General features: G+C 46.9%; 1 protein-coding gene across 13 annotated transcripts in view; it reads left to right on the top strand.

Moving 5' to 3' along the window:
• The window catches only part of celf2 (cugbp, Elav-like family member 2), a 226,730-nt gene that overhangs the window by 58,384 nt on the left and 146,061 nt on the right, over nucleotides 1-22,285 (top strand). For 4 of the 13 annotated variants that reach the window (XM_069670731.1, XM_069670729.1, XM_069670730.1 and 1 more), the window contains exon 1: nucleotides 4,447-5,249. The exons of 1 other annotated variant lie outside the window; for it this stretch is intronic. In XM_069670731.1, the coding sequence (XP_069526832.1) occupies nucleotides 5,143-5,249 (107 nt within the window). In that variant the 5' untranslated portion in view covers nucleotides 4,447-5,142. Of the gene's footprint in view, nucleotides 1-4,445; nucleotides 5,250-19,460; nucleotides 19,657-22,285 lie in introns of those variants that run through there. 8 more of the 13 variants (XM_069670733.1, XM_069670735.1, XM_069670732.1 and 5 more) reach the window with 4 other exon arrangements.

The following is a 22,285-nucleotide window of genomic DNA, read 5'->3' as shown; positions in this document are numbered from 1 at the left end:
CTCCCTGCAACCCCGAGCTTCTGTCTCTCCCAGACGCTGCCATATGTGCTCTGTTCTCCAACAGTAGCCCTTCAACACAGGAGCACGTGCAGAGAGCAGGTTCGGAGCAGGAAGCAGATGGAGACGCGTGCAAGAGGTCCTCGTTAGAAGAAATTAATTTAAGGAAGAATGTAGAGGAGCTGATTGGAAAGGTAACTGGACGGAATCGCATTGTTGCAGAAAGGCCGAGCTACTTCTCATCTCTTTAACCAGATCTGCCGTTGTCTCGTAAATGCACACGCTCATTGTCCTGGTTTACATTTCGCGTACGTTCCCGACGGACGGGAGGAAAGTGAATCTTTGCGGCGGTAAAGGAGCCCTTACAAATCACAGGTGATTATGATGATGATGACGTCATGTCGCTCATGTTTACCCCTCTGACATGTTATTCCAAAGATTACAGAGAAAAGCAAAACAGCCAAGGGCAAAACACAGGCGGTGTCGGTTAGCATCACGTCACATGACACACTGGACGTGCCGTACAGACAGAGTCAGTGATCGAGGTACAGTAGATGCAGCCGTACGGAGTTACTCACAGGACAGACACAGTGGAAGGACTGACACTGGCATGTTGGGTTAACAAGCAGTTTGGGGTTTTTATGAGTTTGCTCAACGGTGTGTTGATGCATGATGTTTCACCGTCTCTGGGGATGGAGCGTGCAGGACAGTTGGTAATGTAACAGCACTTCCTGACTTCGTTCCCTCCTGTCTTGATCGTTGCTTGTGTTGTATAAACTCGCTGTACGTCGCTAAACGAAACTGTAGCGTTGTAACAAACGTAAGGCTTTCTGAAGTAAGTTAGTGAAGCGTTTTCCATCAGCCAGCAGTGGTTGGTCTGCCAGAGAGGGTAGGCGGAGCTAAGCAGCTGCTTTTCCGCTCTCTGCAAGTGTTGCGAGTAAACAGTAATCTACTATGGCTGAACAAACAAAGAAAAGATGGATGACTACAGATACAACTTCAACAAGAAGTGAAAATCCAAAGAAAAAGAAACAAACTCGACGCTCAGATGAAGCAAACAGTCTGAAAAGGAAAGCGACCGTCAGCCAGGAAAATCAAGAGTTACAGCCGGAGCCGACCGTGGACGTCACACATGCAGCACTGTCTGGATATCTGGGAAGTGTGCTCCTGCAATTCCCGCTTATCGCCATAGGCGCCGCCAAAGAGAACTAAGATCTTCGAGATTACAACTTTAATACGTTTTCCTGTGAAGAGATGTACTGCCTTTGTCGTGCATGTTTAATAACTGAATGTGTGCAGAATTATGAGCTCAATAACAAACCATCACTCCTCATCAACAGCCCTCAAATACTCGTAACAGTAACGCTCAATTGAGCGCTCATTTTATGCCCACATCACGATGCTCTTTACATTCAGCTCTCGCCGTAATGAACAGCAACATGTGATCGGCGGCCGCAGCAGCTGTTATCAACGAGGAAACGCTCGAGATCATTACACGAGGGAGCTGCTGAGTTCCCATTCTGCGCTCTTATTTCTGTTGTCACACTCGCCATGTGTCAATATTAGTCACCGCTGCACGTCTGCCATCAGCTTTGGCTGAGACAAAGTGCAATGAGAGGCCGATCCGATTTGGATGATAAACAACAGAGGCAGAAATGGGGTAATTAAGTTAGAAGTTAGCAAAAGTGTCGGCTGCATTTTAATGGCGGCGGCCCCGTGCACGCCGGATCATTTAGGATTTTGTCGATTGTTGTTTTTCAGTGAAATGCAGGTGTTTGGTGAAGACGGACGGTTTTGCCCCGTATGCCAAACATTCTAATGAACCTCACGTACAATCCATAATTTTAACTATCCCCCCACCTGCCAGCTAGCCACACACACACACACACACACACACACACACACACTCACAGAGTACACAAACAGGCATAGGCATAATACCCTCACACACACACACACACACAATATGCACTAATGAAGCTGTTCTCCTCTCCTCTCTTTTTCCGTTCCTGGCTCGGTGAAACATGCATAAATCATAATAAACAGAGAGATGAATTTTTAATCAGCAGCTCCCTGCCTGTGTGTCTTCAGCCCCGGCCTCCTATGGGGAGGAGAGGCTGTGATGTGCCAGGTATATGGAGCAGGATCTGGCAGCGCCTCCTTCGGGAGGGCTACTCACTGAGACATGCCTGTCTGGGCTGCCTCTTCCTGGCCGTGATCCGCTGGACCCGGCCTTCTCCTTGGAGACACGCTGGCCGGGACGAAGCGCGCTGTCTGTACCTTCAGGAGGCTCGGGACCTGATAGGACGGGACATCTGAGGAGGGGGAGGCTCGCTGACGTTGAAGGCTGTAGAGCTGGGATGTAAATAAGACAGTCAATAACACTATCGGTTGTTGGTGTTCATAAAAATGCATGAGCATAAATAAAATATACATTTAGCAGGGCACTAAAAGCGTGGGAAAGTCGACGAATGTTCTCGTTTTTCTGTTTTAATTTCAATAATTTATCCGTTTTTTTTACTTGAATTATTTACATATTCAGGAGGGGATCCCTTCATCTGTTTTTATACTTTTTTTATGATTATTTAAATAGATTTTTATTATATTTTAACCCTCTTATATTCTGAGGGGAGGTTAATAGATTTTATAGTTTTATTTATTTATATATAAAAACATTCCCTTAAAGGTGCGCTGTGTAACTTTCAAAACCGCCAGCAAGCATTAGCTAACGTGAGCCAGCTAATGTTTGCAGCGATGTCAGCTCACCGGTGTGTGTGTGTGTGTGTGTGTGTGTGTGTGTGTGTGTCTCCATGGTTCCCACGCCCCGCCGATGTTGACTCTCCCCCTGACATCGGTCACATTCCTGTTCGGCCAGACGGACTTCACTCGATAAAACTTTTGTTGCTTTTTATTCTTGTGTTCACTTTGTGTCGTTTGTGGCATTGTCCTTCTCTTCTTCTTCTTCTTCTTCTTCTTCTTCTTTTATTTCTGGCAGACTAGGCACGCTGTGTGCATTTGCTGCCTCCCACTGGTGTTAAGGCGGTAATCACTTTGACACTTTATTAGGCCTACATCCTGGGAAGCAGATATTATCCGTCTCCATTTCCCAGCTTGCGTTGTCTTGTGTTGCACACTGTTGACTGTAGGGGCGGAGAATGAGCTCTCGGCAGCGAGGCGAGGTACCTGAGAGCGCACAATGTTACAGTTTCATTTAGCAGACGCTTTTGTCCAAAGCGACGTACATCTGAGAGTTAATACAACACAAGCAACGATCGAGACAGGAAGGAACGAAGTCAGTAAGTGCCATAGGGAATGATAGGAAGAGCTGGGTATCGTCAGCATAGCAATGGTATGAGAACACATGGGAGCGGATGATTGAAGTGAGGTGTCATATACTGAAAAGAGAAGGGGACCGAGCACTGATCCTTGAGGCACCCCGGTGGATAAGCTGTGGGGTTTGGACACTTCTCCTTTCCAAGATACTCTGAAAGATCTCCCTGAGAGGAAAGACATGAACCAGAGGAGGGCAGAGCCTGAGATACCAAGCTCAGAGAGAGTGGAGAGGAGGGTTTGGTGGTTCACTGTGTCAAAGGCGGCTGACCGATCTAGCAACATAGAGCTGAGGACTGTCCAGCAGTGATTCTGTTACCGACAGTGGTGCCGTTTTGGTAGAGTGGCCCCGCTTAAAGCCAGACCGATTTGGGTCCAACAGATTGTTCTTGGACAGGAAGTCAGTGACTTGATTAAAGATTGTGCATCACATCACATCCTCTTCTTTTCGCGGGGTGAACCGGCCCGAGTGCTTCGCATAGGAATCAGCCCACAGGCTGTTGGAGGCAATGGAGGAAGTTGGGGAAGGTCTCAATTTTTCCGTTCCTCTACTATCCCTTCACTGCCGAAATAAAATGATTAATGCATCTAAAATCTTACACAGTGCAGTATTTTTAACCTCTCATCAAAGCACCAGACTCCATTGACAAAAACGCTGATTTAACCTTGCAGAAACTTGACTTGCCGCTCTACCGCTGCCTCCTTCTGTATCTTTTCTGTCATGTAGTCAGAGACCCAGAATTTCAGGTTAGTGGCAAAAACAAGCACTTTTATTGGACGTACTTTTCCATGATGTTGCAGCCATTGCAGCCTGTTTCACGGCTGATTCAATCTACTGAAGAAACAGCTTCTGTGGAGAGCAGACGGACTTAGTTCAGCCGTTTTGCACAATATTTTTGGAAAGCTTTGGTGAGCCTGCAGGGGAAGGCTGTAACAGCATCTAAACTTCCCAGCTGTCAATAAAAGGCCGATCATGATACCACTTATTGTTGGTGTGATGTGATTTCACTGGATTCTTCCCACAAATCAAACATGTTTTTATATGAGCCTCTGAACAGGAGACGGGCCCGGGAGTAAAGCCAGCGCTCAGAGATATTGCATTTCTGTGATATACTAATATCTTGTTTAGAGGTTATTTTTACTCTCTCATAATAAACTGAGAAAATTCAGCACACGCTTGACTTGATGTTGAACTTGGTCTCCTTCCATCAGTTCAGCACAACTTTACTATGATGCACACGATTTATTTACCTCATAAAAACTTCATGAGGAGACGGCAGAGCCAAGTTCAGGTCGGCTTTATTTTCCACTCTGTCTGCAGCCGCACGTTTAAAGTCAGGGCTTTGGTTGAGCAGCAAAGGTGTGCAGTACAAACATAAACGGGCGGGCCTTGTTGGCAGCGACGGACTGAACCAGACCGGATCAGGAGAGGAGAACACGCAGGCTGTCCGGATCTGGACCGGACAGGGAGCCGGGCTGATCCAGAGCTGTAGTATTAGACTCAAACAGGCCCACAACATAACAACATGAGCTGAGCTGTCACAGGGGATTACTTCAGCGAGGCAAGCCAGCGGGGTCTCTGCTGCTCTACCAGAGAGAGAGAGAGAGAGAGAGAGAGAGAGAGAGAGAGAGAGGAGGGGAGGGGGGGTTGTTTCTGCGTGAGAGAAAAGGGAACAACGGCGGAGGAAGAGAGGAACAAGGCGGGAGACAGAGAAGCCTGTTGAAAGAAGGAAGAGAGCGAAAAATATAGGACAGAAGAAGAGGAAGAGAGAGAGTGCAGCGGCTCGCCCGATAAGGTGCACTTGTTTTTTTGTAATGTTGGAGCACTCGTCCGAGCTGAGCTGTGCGGGCAGAGTGTGTGTCGATGCCGTGCTCTGCCCCCCTCCTGCTGGATCCATGAGGAGCGACGAGCTGCTGCTGAGGTACACACACATCCGCGCACACACACACATCTGCGCACCCATTTTTCTGACCCAGATGCTGCGTGTGTGCGTGCGGGCCTCTCGGGGATCGTTGCACTTGCAGCTAAGGTGTGGGCGTTGTTGCACGATTGGTTTTGAATCAACATTAGTGTTTAAAAGAGGGGGAGGGGCTTCACAAAGTGCAGGTGTCTGGATTTGATGTCTGGGATTGCTGCTCCCGACAGGTTTCCCTGTAATGCCTCCTACCTGGCGCTGCGTCTCAGGGTTGTTGTTGTTGTGATGGCGGGAGATTTCTCCCTCCTTTTCCTGCAACTGTTTGCCCAGTCGAGCGTAACATCCAACGCTTGTACTTCTCCTTTTTTGTTTTGTTCTGACTCTCTGTCTTCCTGCTCCTGCTGTGTTAGCAGCTTTGTGTTCAGGAAAAAGCAGCGAGAGTATTAGGAAGTGGAATTCGCAGACATATGGCACCATGAGCGTATTTTTCTTTCTGCTTTTAATTAAAATATCCAGGAGTTCAGTGTCCTTCACCTCTGACATTCAGTTTTAATTTATATACAGTGTTTATCATACAGTTGTTGTGTTTGCCCTTCAGCTAATTTACATTTTAGTATTATTCCGCCCACACCGACATGAATATGGATCATTTCAACTCTTCGCTTCTCCTCAGTGTCAAGAGTTGTTGTAGCTGCTGGTTTTAGAGCTCGTTCTGGAGATTCTTCTAATAACACACTTCATTTTAAGTCTGTGAAAACAACACTTTTTAAAAACCTACTGTAAGTGAAGAGGTCGGACACACACATTATTTACTGAAAAGTATGCACAATAGTTTTGTCCAACTGAGCGATGGCAGTCCACCAAAGAGGCCGACTCTACTTGAGGTTTATGCCTCGTCAAAGAGAGATACTCTAATGTAAGTGATACTGCAAAGAGTACGGTGTAGACCTGCTCTATATAGAAAGTGTAACAAGATAATGTTCATTTCAATTGATGCTGTGTCAGAGCTCCCTTAGCCACTGTCTGTTTAGCATCAAAGTACCCTTAAAGCTCCCATGAGGCGCTCTCAGTTTGTGTTGATTATGGCGCCCCCTGTGGACAAAGCGTTCCCTCTTTTGTCGTTGCTATTCTTGTTCTGCGCATGCTTAAGAAGTGTTCTTAACAAAACTTTCTTTTTTAAATTCAGACGTATCACTCGCTGTGAAAAATATAGAAAAAGATTCGGCAGCTCGAAGTTAACCGACTTGTCTGACACGTGACCCCGGCAGCGGTTACAGGCATGAAAAATAACTACACAGATATCGTTGACATTGTCGCTGATGGTCTTGTTTGCTTGTGTAGCTCATATAGAGGCATCAGTATCAGTATTGAGTATGAAGAGTTTTAAGTATCTGATTTGAAGTCTTTAACAAGGACTCATTTGTTCGGTTAGGTTAAGTGTGGGTCAAAATAAAAACCGACTTCCTGTTTCACACTGGACTCCAAACCCACGGCCTCTTGGGTGAAAGTACTTTGTTGTTTGACACAACCATCACCTCCCAAAGCAGACTCTTTTTTATTTGTATTCATTTCTTTATTAGTTTATTTGTCAGGGACGATGCAAAGACATTGTGACAGGTTACAGTACCATGACATGTAGGGTTTCTAGCGAAGGCTAATTTGCAACCCCTGACCTTGGTTAGGCTTTTCTCCTAAAGGTCGGTACATGTCATTAAATAGAGCTCATACTGAAGGTGCTTGCTCATACATTCTTCTAAAGTTTAAAACAAAAATACACCTTACAAACATTCGACCATGTCACCTAGCTCCACTTCAGGAGCGTCCAGATCTGCTCAGATTACCTGGATGTGATACTATTGCACTTATTTTCGTAGGTATAAATAAAGTAGAGGTTGAGAGGTTGTTTTCTTTGTTGCCTTTGAGCTTTTAGTGTATTTTTCTATTCAATTTTAACTTCTATTCTAACTTATTTCACATCGAAACACTTCTGTCGGAGAAGAATACTTTCACGTTTGAAACCAGGTTTCCAGTTGGCCTGAAACACCAGAAACTAAAACCTCTTGAAGGCTTTCGGGATACAAATCTTCTTTTCTTTCAGCATCATCTGTCAAAGCAGCAAATATCTTTACAGAACAATCTAGTTTGACGTTTGCTTCACAGCACTGATTGTCTAAGAGAAGAGAGAGATGCATTCGAGTCGTCTGTATTAAGACCAGAGGAGTCCACGACTGAAACACGATCTGACGTTTTCCAAACCAACAGACTTGGATCGGTTTTTATTTTCCCTTTATCATTTTTGTCTCCCTTCTTGAGCGTTTAATATGTAAACTCGGGGATGATGGATGAGCAGACGGTGATGGAGGAATGCTCTTTATCTGTGTGTCTGAAACTGTTGAGGAGTGGAGGAATTTGGGGGCGATAAAGAGCGGCGACAGCAGAAGGGAGTTGGAGGTAAAGAGGCGCCCCTGCTCAGGCGAAGAACAGAAGAATCAAACTCTTTCATCTGCTCCATCTCCCTGAAAAGTCCTTGTTTTTATTGGTGAAAGCCTCGTGATCGATACGTTTCACTGCGATACCCCACCACTCACAGTTTGTCTGAACTCCCCTCCTGTTGCATAAAAGATTGAGACGAGGCTCCGCCGCGCGCCTGATCATGAAAAACAGTCATGCTGAGGTTGACTTGTTTTGCAATGAGTGAACATATTTCATTGATGTTTGCAGGTAGTAATTTATTGCACCATAATTTACTGACTGAATCGGTGAATGCTTCATTGGGTGACAAATGAAACTGCTTTCCAGGCGTGCACTTCATTTGCAATTTTCCGATGAAAAATATGACTTTGAACGGTTTCTGCATCAGGCGGCCGCTCCGAGCGAGGAACGCGGAGGGGAATTTTCTGGAGGTTTAGCCCGCGTGCAGGGCGGCGGGGAGCGACGGCAGCCGGGCTGATGTGCAGTTTACAAAAGAAGGGGAGGCCTTTGTGGTGCCGAAGCATTCAGCGCAGCTGGAGTAAATAATGCACAGTGCAGCCTGGAAGATTGCACTCCCATTGTTTTGGGTCGGTTCTGCAGCACGGAGGATACGACATGAAACAATGACTGTGAGGTTTAAACGCTGACTTTCTGCTTGACGGTGCTCACGGCAGGATTTGTAAAAGTTTTCACACAGAGTCACAAAGTTTGAGGATCCTAAATTAGAAGTAAAGGCATATTTAGGCCAAACCAAAAGTTCTTGAATGTCCGAGTTGTCTGATCATGTGACATAAACGGGGCTGAATCCAAACGTCGCTCCTCAGGACTTTCAGACTTCAGATTTCTGCAGTCTTTTAAAATCTGCCCCCCAAACAAACTCTCTGGAAGTCGCCTCAGTGCTCTTGTAGACTGTGGAAGTGGTTGGTTTGGTCAGCCATCAACGATTCATACAACAAGGAACAAACCTGCAAGTCCGCGAGGCCGATAAGGCTCAGATATTTGGAACTGGTCCCGTGATAGTCCTGTGAAACAAGCAAGGCAGGTATCCAATCCATGCAGAGCATCATCATGGAAAGAACCAACTTTCTGCTGATGTCAATCAGACTGCAAAGAGTTTAACACCAGAAATAAGTTGTAAAGTTTATTTTAATATGTTCAACACGTTAGTCATCATGCGATGTGGCTGCAATCCTCTGATTTGACTCATCAAGATCAGTTTGAGTCGGCGATGGCTGCAGAGTTTAAAAGATGTTGCGGACCAGGAGGAGTTGATCAAAGACGCCATCGAGTTGCATTTAATGAAGTAAAGCTTCCGGCGTTTTCTGAACAAGACTCAGGCACCAGGAGTCCGAATACCTCGGCCTTTTGGTGCTTCACTTTTGCCGATTCATAACACATCAGTCTCTTTCAGGTCACACAGTTTTATGTGAGTGCCATATTCAGAGTACTCTGTGAAGGCTGGAGCTTCACACTCGTTGTTTCGCTTCAGATCTAATGTCCTGAGAAGGAAACGTCACTGTCTTCCTCCTGCCTGTTGCTGCACGTGTGGAAGTTGGGAAGGAAATGTGTCCGAGGAAATTAGCGGCGATCCCGAGCACATCTTCCTGTGATTGGTCACTTCTTTGAGTTGACGTTAGCTTTCTTTGCTCCACCCCTCCTCTCCCCCCTTCCTCCCCATCCTCTGGGTTTGCTGGCAGTTAAACCAAGCGTCCCCTCCCACTCAGCCCACACAGTGTGCCTGTCTAATGGTGTGGACGATATTAGCCTTCTATTACAGATATGACCGTTGGTTTAGAGTCACTGCCTCTCTCTGTACGATTTCCCCAAATGGGTCAGGGCAACGAGCGTTTAAACGGCCTTTGTCCTCCCCCCTCCCTCCCTCACCCGTTCCTCCTCCCAGCCGTCTTGAATCTGTTAAACCAGCCGTCGCCGCCTCGGCGAGGGGAGCGCACCTCGTCTCCGCTACAACGATTTAATCTGCCGAGCACCTTTTCAATCAAAGAGTGTCAGGCAGGGCCGCTCTCGACACGACTCTAATACAATGCATGGACACACACGTACAGGAAGTGGAGGCGTGCAAAAAGGCGGCTGCCGCCGGCAAATACCCTCGCGCACGCACGCACGTGCACCGCACGCCCAGGCGCAGATCGATACTCGCAATCATCCAGGTGACAATGGGCACAGGTTTATCGTTCCCTGATTCACACCTCGCTATCATCACCTTCGCACAATCACACAATCAAGGGGGGAGGAGAAGGGGGAGGGAAGGAAGAGTGGGGGGGGGGGGGGAGGCAGAGGGTGCATATGTGACAGAGGAGGGAGGAGACAGAGCAAGGGAGCTTGCAGGTACATGAAATGTGTGAATATGTGCGTGAAATGAATTGAAATGGGTGTGAAAGTGCATCTATTTGTGGGCGGATGCGTATACTCCACCCTTCTGTGTGTGTGTGTGAGTGTGTGTGTGTGTGTGTGCGTGTGTGCACGGTGTGTGTGTGCATGAGCGTATTTGCAAATGGTTACTTCTTTTTGTGTGAGTATAGCGTGTGCAAGTCTGCTGTTTTATTCCTCCATTTTTCTGAGTGCGTGTGTGAGTTTGTGCACATTACAGTACATCCGTGTGTGTCTAAGTGTGTGTGCGTGTGTGTGTGTGCGTGTGTGTGTGTCAGTTGTTATCAGAATGACACCATCCTGCTCTCTCTCCTGCAGCCCCAGAGGATCAGTGGAGCTGCACCAGTTTCAAATGAAAATAAATGAGAGGCAGTGACCGCTACTGCCTGGGTCCCACTTTAATGAGGAAAAGGAGCAGAGAGGGAGGGAGGAGGGGGAGGAGAAGGGGGACAGGGGTGGAAGGGGGAGGAAAGGGAGGATGGGGCTAGGGGGGAGAAACGGGAAAGTGAAGGGAGAGACTGGGGGGAGTTGGCATAGAAGGTGCGGAGAGGGGGGGTTGATGAATGGAGGGCCTCCTCTCTGTCACCGATGCGATGGCCAATTACAGTGTGAGCGCGCTCCGATGCACTGCAGGTGGAGCGTACAGTGTTTTGAGTGGCCGGAGAATATCCCTCCATCCTCCATTTGCATTGAGAGGAGAAATCGCTGCACAGTGTACAACTTAGGGCAGCTTTGGGGGGTTTACTGAGCGATTCAGAAGCACTGCATTAATGTCAAACACCATTGTGGCTCTAAACTGCACAATACGAGCGGACCCATGCACCCTGTGCAGCTCAAACCCTGCATCCAACACATATATGGTGTTTCCAGTGCTCAGATAAAGCAAGCAAGTCTAGTTCACATTAAGAATTTGTGTTCTTTACTTCTCCAGCTGATTAAATTCTCTAAAGTGTGAGGAAATGCTTTTTCAGCCTGTCACTACCTCTTATACACAAGTAGGGTTAGAAGAGGGCCCTGTTCTAAACTTAGCTTGTTAGCACCCCCGGTTGTCTTGCTAACAGTTTTGAGAGTGCAAGAGCTGCATGCACCTTTCCCCTGCACACTTTTAAGGGTTAAAATACGCTGAAGAAACTCGACGTCATTAAATACGTTAGAGTCAGCTTTGTTATCTTGGAAACCTGCTGCATCATCCGTCGACGTAAGGCTCGTCTTTGAGACCGTCTGCACCCAAATCGGCCTCACAGTTTTATTATTTTATGCTTTAAGAGCTTAAAGTTAAAGGTCCAATTTTACCTTTTTTCCAAGCTTTTAAAAGTCTGTTATGAGGCTGTAAAAAAGCTGGCAAAACTGCTCGATTAGATCCTTAAAAAACCCACAGGATGAACTCAGAAGAACACGGTGCTCGAACTAAGTCCCCCCGGGAGACGGGAGGTTTTCCCTGGACGGCAGCGATATGTTTCTCCTTCAGTGCGGCTGAGCGTCGTCCAGTCCAGCAGAGACCATTAAAACTAGCAGACAGCAGCACAGAATAGCCGCGAGGCCTCTTCAGGGGCAGAGGACATCAAGTGTGTTTGTGTGTGTGTGAGTGAGAGAGAGAGAGAGAGTGACCCACACTTTGAGTCATGTGGAGACCACCGGTGCAGACATTAGTGTGTGAGGGTCAGTGAGCAGGTCAGGAGGTGTTTGTTCGACAGTGTTGGACTTCATCAGAGTGTCCTGGAACGCAGAGCGAGAGTGTGTAGATGCATGTCTACATGAACGTGTGTCCATCAGGGACAGATGACCAGGATGGACTTCTTTGACCTCCACTTTTTGTTAATGGCTATAAAACCACGTATGGCTTATGCACAAAAATTGCGCCTTGCAGCATCAAAGGTTGCCTCATTATCATCAGTTTTAGACTTTTACTTTAATGTCCAAAGTTATCCAGCAGATTGTGTTTGTGCAGGTGTGTAACATAAGCTGTCCAATCCAGCAGCCGCAGCCTTCGAAGGCCGATTGCGTCACAGAAGCGCGTCGAAGGCTGCCCCAATTCCAAGGCTGCTTCAGATGCGGCTGACAAATGTGTCCTCCGTTTCCCGGGCCGCGAAGGATGCACCCGATGGATCACCGTATCCCAAGATGCATTGCGCCACAGTTTAAATCAGATGGCGGACTTTTAAACGGCCGAGGAATACACTTTGAAATGTATACGTTTAGCTAGTGTTACACATGTTTAAGAAAACAAAAGGGCCCTTGAAACATTATCTTTATCTTTATCTTTCTATCATTATCTTTAAAAAACCGGATAACTTAAGCGACGTTAGTTATGCTAGCTAGTTAACCAACTAGCTACCTGCAACAGGAGCGGTGTTTGGTGACGCAAGGGTAGACCAGACGTCTCACTTCAGTTCGGTATGATTGGAGCATCCTCTGTGGACCGCCTCCTTCGAAGGCTGCAGCCCGTGCGTTAAGACACAGCTACAGTCTGTATAAAAAGATGGCCGACATGACAGCTCCCTAAAAGTGAAGCCAAACCCTCTCTATCGCCCCCTGCTGACTGGCTGCAGTATAGATCATAAAGCCCGCCTCCTCCATGTTAACAGATGGGACATGAGTCAAACTATAAAATACATTTTTCTCAAACATGGTTTCTGTCATTATAGCTAGTTGATGCTAAAGTTATTTGATGCTATAAAAAGGGGGTGTGACCTCATGATTGACAGCTCTGTTGACCAATCCGGCTCCTGCAGATGATCTGTTCTGGATTAGCAGAGTAGAGGAGGATCTGCGAGAGGAGACGTCTCTGTCGTCTGACGTCTCTCGGATGGGCTTTTTTTAACCCTTTCAAAATGTCAGAAATGTCACCCGTCCTCAGAGTAATAAAGCAGTGCATGACACAGATTAAATACTCTCTCAGCAGTTATCGTCAAATGTTGACTTTTACTTTAATGTCAAAAGTAATCCTGTTACTTGTAGTCTGTAATTAATTGTTACCTGACAAACACGTCCTCCCAATGTGGCACTCTACTTCAGCTGCAAGATTTCCGCTCTCTGCTCATAGAGGGGTCTAAGATATGATCTCATCACTCATGTAAAATAAATCTGTGAGGAGTTTTCCGACTTAAATGACACTTATTGTTAACGACCAAAAGCATGATGGGAGCCTCGGTGGCCAAACCAGAAACATACTCGTCCCAAATGGAAGAAGAAGAAACTTATATTAGCTTTGACGTCAGTGTTCCTGATGGGATGAAAATAGAGGTTTTACACCAAATAAAAACGGTGCAGAGCCGATACATCCGTCCCTCCACAGTGTGTCAGAGTTTTTATGCGTTTTGTCAGATTGTGTGCAAAACAGGTCAGTGAACATTCAGATGCTGCAGCCCCACAGGTAGAGCCGGGCGCCGCGTTAACTGGAACACAGTGTCCTAACCAGGAGTCCTGCAAGGAGCAGTAACAAACCGACTGAGAGAGGTGGCGTGAGTGACGGAGGAGAGGGAACGAGACTGATGACAGCATGAAAATGGAGGAGAAGAGGAGGAGGGTGGAGGGAATATGGGAATGAGATTTGAAGATTGAACAGTGAGTGGCAGCGGGAGTGATGGAGGAGGAGGTGCGGGGGGGAGGAGAGTATCCATCCACTCCATCTCTGTTGTTGTTTGGTTTTTAGTCTGCGCTTGACAGAATAAGAAAGTAGCGGCGAGACCAGACCAGATTTAGGCGCCTCCATCATCCTTTCATTTAAGGAGCGATTCATCTGCAGAAGCACACGCATGTTTCCGCGCAGATCAAAATGTGTTTTTGCAGAGTTTTTGGGAGCAGTGAGGATGAACGGTAGCAGTCGGAGTCTGTCTGGTTTCGGGCTCCTCACATGTCCACTTAGGCTCAAACGCAGCTGCTTGCTTTTCTGAATTATTCATGAGCCCTTCATTAAATATTCACGTGTGAAAAGCCGGCGCCATCAGCTACCCACAATCCTCTCCTCTGGGTGTGATGCGAGCAGGAAGCAGAGAGAGGCCTGGATGATAGTTCTCAGACAAAATAGTGGCTGCTTCAGGATTCTTTATTTTTAATTTGCTCTGCCTATTTTGGTCCTCTCTCTTTGTCTCTTTCTTTTTCCTCACCCCACCCTGTCTCCTCCTCCTCCACCTCCTCCTCCTCCTCCTCTGCCCTCCCCTCGCCTCCTTTCTAAGTGATCGATTTGTATTGTTCGGGCAGCTGAGCCCCCCCCCCCCCTCAGCCGGAGGTGAGAGAGATGAAGGCGCAGAGAAGACAGAAATAACTAGACAGAGGGAATAGGCGAGAAAGACACAAGTAGGAAAAGCAAGCGAGGGCAGAGGCAGACCTTGCCATGAGCGGGATCTGGGAGAACATGGGGCCCAGGGGTGAAGAGATGGAGAGATAGGAGAGGGGATGGGTGGGAAAAGAGCAGAACAACAGCAACAACAGGGAGATGATGTGATACAAAGCCACGTAAGAAATGTGCACCGGATCCGATCGGATCAAGGATGCACTTCTGAAGGTGTCTTACGGAAAAGTCGAAAGCAGATGAAAGGAGACGTGATTGGCTCGGCTCTTAATGAGGAGGGAGCGACGCGTCAGCGTTTGAAAGGCGTGCAATCAGCTGCTCTGGCAGGCCCCAATGATGTTATTGTGATGGTTTGTTCTGGTGTGTGAGACGTTTCCTCAGGAGAAGTTGTCCATGTATATGTTTCAGGTCACTTAGCAGATGTTTCATTGAAGGCCGCATCCCATTTCCCCCAATTATCCCTACCTGTCCGTTTTGCGAGCTTCCACGGAGGATAGGGGGTCCAGTTCCTTTGGGAACAAGTGGGAGTGGTCCTTCCAGGAGGAGTGAAGCTGGAAAAGTAAGACAAACCAGTGGTGTCCCACTTCCTAGTTAAAGGGCCAGTTCGCTGATTTTCAGCCTCAGTCCTATCATGCTGTTTCGGCGAGCTAATGCCATTATGGTAGAATAAAAAATGCAGTTTCGCTCTGTGCCTTTGGAGGACGCTATCCGCTTCTCCAATGGGCGCTGGGAAACCTCCGCCAGGCGGGAGCTCGCTAAACTACACTTTTAGGACGCCCGCCGCTGATGTCATGTCTCGTTCCGAATCATCGGTTTGAAATGTAGACTGCAGACCTGACGAGTTTTTAGACGATCCGGTATATTCTCGTCGTATTTCAGATTCTGTACGGCTCTCATTGCCTGCAGCGAACACAGTATTTCACTCCAGCGTCTCTCGCTGGGCCGTTCCTTTCAGAGGGAGGGGCGCAATGCATGCTGGGTGTTGTAGGAATGTAGAATGGGCGAAACCACGAGCTGTTTGTACGACTTTCTCCACAACTATGGCGCCAATTTCAAATATTAATGCTTCTATGGATTACAGAGAACACTAGCTTTGACTGACAGTGGCTTAGTTTGTTTCCCAGACGTGTTACAGGAGTTTAGAACCTTTTAAGTCTGTATTTCTGGTAAAAGTCTGCTTGATATAATCTCGATATTAATAAAACATGATGAAAAACACGTCAGAGATCCAGTAAAGACACCTTCCTGAAGGTCGCGTTTCCTCTGATCTTCATCTTGTTATTTCTCACTTTGACAAGTGGTGCTTAAATGATTAGTGAATTATTTGATTGCTGCATTAAAAAATAATCAACATGTGATTATGATAAATCATTTAAGCCATTTATCAAGACAGCAGCCCATCATTCAGTTAAATACGAGGATTTGCTTCTTGTGTTGTTTCACATAATTGTAAATGGAACATCTCTGCGGTTCAGACCGCTGCTTGGACAAAATAAGCTGTTTGAAGACATAATTTGACTTCTGGGAAAATCCCTACTTCCAGTTTTTCTGACACTTAAAACAAAATGATTATTTGATTGAGCAAAAAGCTAATCAGCAAGTATAAAAACCATCAGCGGCCTCCCCGCGGACCGTTCCTCCCGCCGCTGCAGCTCGTCCTTGTGGCTGAGCTGTGGTTTGAAAAGCTCTCGCAGCGCTGAAGCTACGGCTCCGAGAGGACGTCGGGTTCGCTCTTTCACACTGATTCTTTTTCATTAACCACAAATGTTTTTGTCTCCGTCCTTATGAATGGAGCCATTCAGCTGCAGTCAATAAGCATCCCAAGGTCCGGGAATGGGCCTTTATTACCGAAGCATGCAACGCTCCATTGTCAGGAGTCGGGGCGTGAGGTCGGAGTAAGTGGAAGTTAAGGTCATCGTTTTCAGCCGCTTAAAGACTCTTTTTATAAATAGAAATAGTTTTTATTCAATCGTTGGATTTCATCAAATTTTGAATCAGAAAATGAAGTCTGCGTTTTTCTGCCACAGTCACCCAGCCATGATTCAAATCGTCCCCATGCATGGACAGGTGTGCTTTTTCTCCTGCAGAACATTCCAGAACATCCGGAGCAAACAGCTCCTCACATGCTAGCAAACATGGCACATTAAAACAAGGTTGCTCACGTGACTACATCCCAAACTGAGTGTGTTCATGGTTCATTAACGCATGGATGCATTTCGTTTGGCAGAAGGAGGAAAGGATTTGTGCAGATTTGATTGCATGATTGTTCGACAGACGTACACGAGCGTACGATCCCGATGCATCTCCGCGCAGCAGCTGACACGGCTGCACATGGTGAGACAGGTGTTCCTGAGCCTTTGGCAAACACGGAGGCACATGCTATACCTCCCCGTCATCTACCGTGTTATTCAGCGATGATTGTCATTAAAGCTTCTCGTGTAATAATAGTGAGCGCTGTTGTTCTCGGCTTGGTTTCAAATGTAGGAAAAGATGCAGTTTGTGTCTGGATGAGGAGCCACCGCCTGCCTCGTAATCAGTCCGAACATGGCTCACTTTTAAAGAGGTTTCAATAAAGACCATCGATTATTAAGAGTCATTTTTTGAACTGCTTTGAGCACAACAAATGGATTTCCATCTTTTGTAGAAATCTCTGAGATCAGTTTCCCAAAAACCTGCCTGGAAAAATGAAACCAAAACCATTTGCATGCCTTGATTCCACAAGAGTAAATGTGGAAATACGATGTTGTGTAGTTTCTGTGAACAGAATCTTAACACGCCGGATGCAACGCTTGAAAAGAAAGTGAAATATCTGATGTGCTATTTAGAGGTAGAACTCGGTTTAGATAAAACAAGGTGGCGTATCCGAAAATCAGTTGGAAACAAGCGGGGGAATAGAAGGCAAATGATTGTGATGTCTTCTTTTATTGTCACCTCGTGTGATGCTGATCGTCTGCTCATAAGCGTGTTGGATCGGGGTTATGAGCTGCATCTGAAACAAACAGCCACGAGCGTGAAATCAGGCTTGAAAATGAAAGCCTGCGACGTGAACGCAGCTGCTTACGACGCAGCAGTTGGTTAAGTAACGTCCTGTACGGCCCTCCTGTTCTGAATGCGAGGGGTCAAGTGCGGTGAAACATGCAGCGTTGTCCCCACTCCTGGGACGCTGCTGCAGCCCTGAGGCGCCGATGTAAGATCAGCCGTTCCCATCCATACGCCGACCTCGGTCCTTGCAAGTAAACATGCAAGCTGACCCGGGAGCAGAGCCGTGGGCCAAGTCCAACCCACGCCATACACTTACCCTGCTGTATGTGCGCATACTGAGCACATTTTTTTTCCCATTGACCCAGATACTCATATTCTTCCCCCAGAGAGCCGCCTCTCTCAGTCTAAGAGAGGCTCATTATTTTACTGGAGTGCCTCCCCTATTTTCTCCCGTGGAGGAGGGGGAGGAAGTGGGGCAACCTGGTAGACGCGCTGCACAGGGGTGCATTCAAGCCCACTCCGGTTCCACAGGGAGGCATACTGGATCCACACAATTAAAGCAGCGTAAAATAGAGTCAGCAAATTATGGTTGGTTCATTATTTCCAGACTATCCCCATGCGTAATTGCACCTCTCCAAATTTGGCCAACTCATTTGGTTGTAAATCATCTAACTGGCCGTGCTTTTATTAAGTCACCACACTGAAGCATGTGTGATGCTCTCTTCTAATAGTCTGCAGTTCTTGTGAATCATGATCGTGCAGTGTAGTTAGCGGGCGGTCAGGCCCGGAAGACTCCTGCATAAGGGAACACAGGGGACCTGTGCACGCGTGTGTGGGATCGCAGGTATCTGTGAGATAATAAGGGGATTCAGGAGGGTCACTTTCAGTAATGGTGCACGAGTTTATCTGACGTCAAAGATTGCACAGTGGTATAAATTACGATGAGACAGGATTCAACTACAGGGAAATAAGTGTGCTTTGGGTGGTGCTCAGGGGCGAGGGAGACCACACTCTTAACTTAACCAAGCTGATTGGTTCCTAAACCGAACCAAAGCGACCATGTGTGATTAAAAAGAAAACATTAAAACAGTTGCAACCTTGTGCAGCCATTTGTGTTAGCATCTCCTCCTGCAGACACGGCCGACACGGACAGTCGTGCTCCAACAACCCGAACGGTTTCCGTTAGAAGAAACAGGCTGTAAAATCAGAAACGATGCAAATTCAAACGACAGAAATGCGCTGCAAAGGGCTGCGAAATGCTGAAACAAATGCATCAACATCAAAAAGACTTGCAAATCCAGTCCACACAGCTGAAGTGCTCCAGGCCTGCAGGGGCACTCAGTACCTGTCAATCACCAATCAAATGTGTCAGGCTTAATGGAGAACCAACAACCAGCAGAGACATCTTTAAGACATGCTGCATATTTCACTTTGCAGCATGGCTCATGATGCAGATCGTCCCCACTCTTTCACCTCTGGCAGCTTTTAGGGAAATCTCTCAGAGGCACTTTTGGAATTGATATTGATGAATGAAATCTGCAGGATTTAAGAGAGCATCGTGAAGATGGTTGTCTGATGATGAGAGGATGTTTGTTAATTTAAATACCTTTAGTTTGTTAAATCCAGTGATTGTTTGTTGAATAAGGAGGCTGCGAATGGAGACGTGGTGCTGGTGAAGAGGAACACAGAGTGTGAATTATTTAAGCCACCTGCTGTTTTAGATCACGTGTATGGATTGGAGCGATTGTGTCCGTAATAATGACTAATGGAGAGAGACGCTGCTTAGAGACATGTATGGAGACCTAATGGTTAAAGATCAGCTGCAGCGTTGTGCGCCACGCCTCCTCGGCTCGGCACCTGGTTCTCCAACAGTCCGTCAGTTGCGCTGTTGCAGAGCGGATTTCCAGACAGGACCGGCGGAAGCAAACCGGGAGGAAAAAAGCGAATGGGGGAGTGGAGGAAGAGGAGAATGTGACAACTGCTGGATGCGGACAGAGTGTGTGCGGCTGGCTACACTGCCTTTGGGGAGGCCTCGTTCTCTTGCACCTGTCCCTCTCCGTCTCCGCGGCCAGGCGCAGTTTGGGCGAGAGCGACGCTCCTTTATTTATCAGGCGGCGGAGGCGCACACACATACACACACTCACACACACACACGGCACTGTAGGCACACACACACGGAGCCTACACAGGGCAGGCTGGCAACATGACTTCATCCTACAATCTGGATTTTCTGCCTGAAATGATGGTGGAGAGCCGCCTGCTTGTTCCCGGAGACAGAATGTGAGTGATTTCTTCTCTTTCTCTTTTACGCGTGATTTCTGCTCTGTCCTGAAAAGCAGCTGTCCGATGTGGAAATGTTGCTCCGCTGCTGGATATGTGACTGGAATCGGGGTCAGAATTAACGCTGTGCCCGGCTGGACTGTATCTGTGTGTTACTGTGTTAGTTCTGCCTTGTTGTTATTAATATCCGTCGATAAATTGTGCGGGGATCGCAGGAGCGCCCGGGGCTGTTATCAGCTATAGACAGGATGGTGATGAATGAACGCCATTATGGGGAATTAATGCTACCGCGGCGCATAAACCTTGTCTTTATGAAGCTGTTATTATCTGCTGCACGTCGTCAAATTGTTGTAACCCGTCAGGTCGACTCTTAGAGCGTTTAGAGCATCGCTTTGCCGCCTCGCTCCGCGGTAAAGAGGAGGGGAAGTTGCTTGGATTTGCGGCAGCCGCCCTTTATACTGTCTCCGGGTCTTGCGGGGCTGGGGACGGTGGGCTCGGGACTGTGCAGCCGGCTGTGGGAGCGCACCATGCTGAGACACATAAAGACCACAGAGGCGATCTCTCTATTCTCTCTGCTGGCTCGGGGGGGAGAAAAAAAAGCGCAGGAGTGAGCTCCAGTCACATGAGACTCATTTAACTCGGAGAGAAGAAGCAACACAGAGGCTGTTTGAGAGCACGCAGGAATGCATGCATGACTGCTATCCCGTGTGCTGCAATTGCATTTGCTGTAATTCAGTTTAACTCCGGAATTTCTCCAGCGAGGGACAAAGGGAGGTTTTCATCCCGACATCATGGTCATGCGTTCCTCTTTTTCCCTTCCTCAGCGCATGTCCCACTTATGTCCCCTCAGCTCACAGCGCCGAGTTGTTGATGGATCATGTTCTCCTTTTTCTCTCCAGCAGAGAAAACGTTGCTGTAGCGTGCTGTACTTCTTCCTTTCATCTCCTCCTGAAGGTCTTTCTTTATTCTGTCAGTGTGCAGCGAGCTCCACAGTGTATGTTCGGATGCTCCACTTAACTTCTGGTGACTCATGGTGTTAAAGAATAGAACAAAGGTAATGAAGTGTGACTGTGTGTGTGTGCAGCAGATTAAGCAGACTCATTGCGCGGGACATTTAAGGCAACATCAGTAAACATGTAAAATCATGCAGCAGCTGGAGATGAGCGTGCTCCGGATCAGATGCTGAGGAGCTGACTCATAAGAACACACAGCATTTTATATGTTCGACTGCTGGAGGAATATTGTAGTTGTATTACATGAACATGCAACCACAAAGGCTCCAGAAAACCACCATGTCTGACACTAAAGTGTGAGTCTTTTTTCAAATCATTCCCAGAGGAAAGGACAGAATCTAACATGTTGATGTTCTCTGTATAAATTGTTTAAATATGATAAAAAAAGAGCGACAATATTTTCAGCAGTTCTTTAGAAAACTTGTAAAGAACCATTTTGGGACTGTTGTTAGACGATGATGCACAGCGAGCTGGTTACAGTGGAAATAAACATCCTGACACAAAACATTGATTTAGACACGATTTAAAAAACAATCACTGCACTTCCTGATCGAGCTTTTCTGCCACGTAACTGCCCAGGCCTGCTGATGTTTTCTTCTCTATAAAGCAGTCTTAAAACATGGACAGGACATCGTCCTCCAGAGTGTACGACCAGAACTGTAGTAGCAGTTTGTTATTGAGAATTCACGCACAGCTGCTACAGACGCTGGGCTGTTATTCAGAAATAACAGACCGTAGCATGTCGTAATCGATGATAAACCATGTAATATCTCACGCTAATTCAATTCAAACTTTATTACAGACTCGAGGTCCAGATACAAAGACGAGACACAAAATAAGTCACGCTGAAGCTCAATAACAATTCTTATAAGGAGGCGTCTTTAGCCTCACGTAAGCTAGCGCGTAGTGCTGCATCTGATGTTAGATGAAATTAAATTAATACATTTATACACAAGATTTCTTCACACAGCTTGAAACGTGTTTCACTTGAAGGACACCATCTCGATCGCTGCAGGAGAATCCTCATCGCTCCTTGTAGTCTCTGTACGCTTGTTGTCTTGTAGTTTGTCCACAGGTGTGCAGTGAGCATCTTTACTCCATCCGTATACATGCCGAAACAACATGTGCTTGTGCGTACATGTTGCCTGTGAATATCGTCATCATCATCTGTTGTTTGTTCTGTTCTGAAATGTCCGAGATGTTTCCCTCTGTGACGGACGCAAACGTTATTAACAGACAATTTAAAGGCAGGAAGTTTCAGCCGTTTGTCCTCTTTGGTGCGACAGATCAAGACCACAAACTATAATACACTAAAGAAATATAATCAAAGGTTATATTCAGATCACAGGTAGTTATAAAGGAATGCCATATATGGCGTACAGTGTCACTGCATCCTCACCTTTAACACGGCCTCTTTTAAAGCCACACAAACGATCTGCACCAACAAGTGTCTCACCTTCTGAATCTGCGTGAGTCCCTGAGTCGCTCATATTCCTGTTTCCACCGCAGTGATATGAGGCCGGGGCCGTGCACTCTCCCCCGCGGAGTCTCCCGCTATTGACTCCCCATGCACTCTGTTACCCAGATGCAATAGTGATGAGACGGCCTTCTCATTA

The sequence above is a fragment of the Semicossyphus pulcher genome, unplaced genomic scaffold, assembly GCF_022749685.1.
Source record: "Semicossyphus pulcher isolate SPU_LCO1_2020_fin unplaced genomic scaffold, fSemPul1.0.p SCAF_20, whole genome shotgun sequence".
In the NCBI taxonomy this organism is placed as follows: Eukaryota; Metazoa; Chordata; class Actinopteri; order Labriformes; family Labridae; genus Semicossyphus; species Semicossyphus pulcher.
The sequence above is the reverse complement of the archived record's forward strand: the minus strand, read 5'-3'. Positions and strand labels throughout refer to the sequence as shown.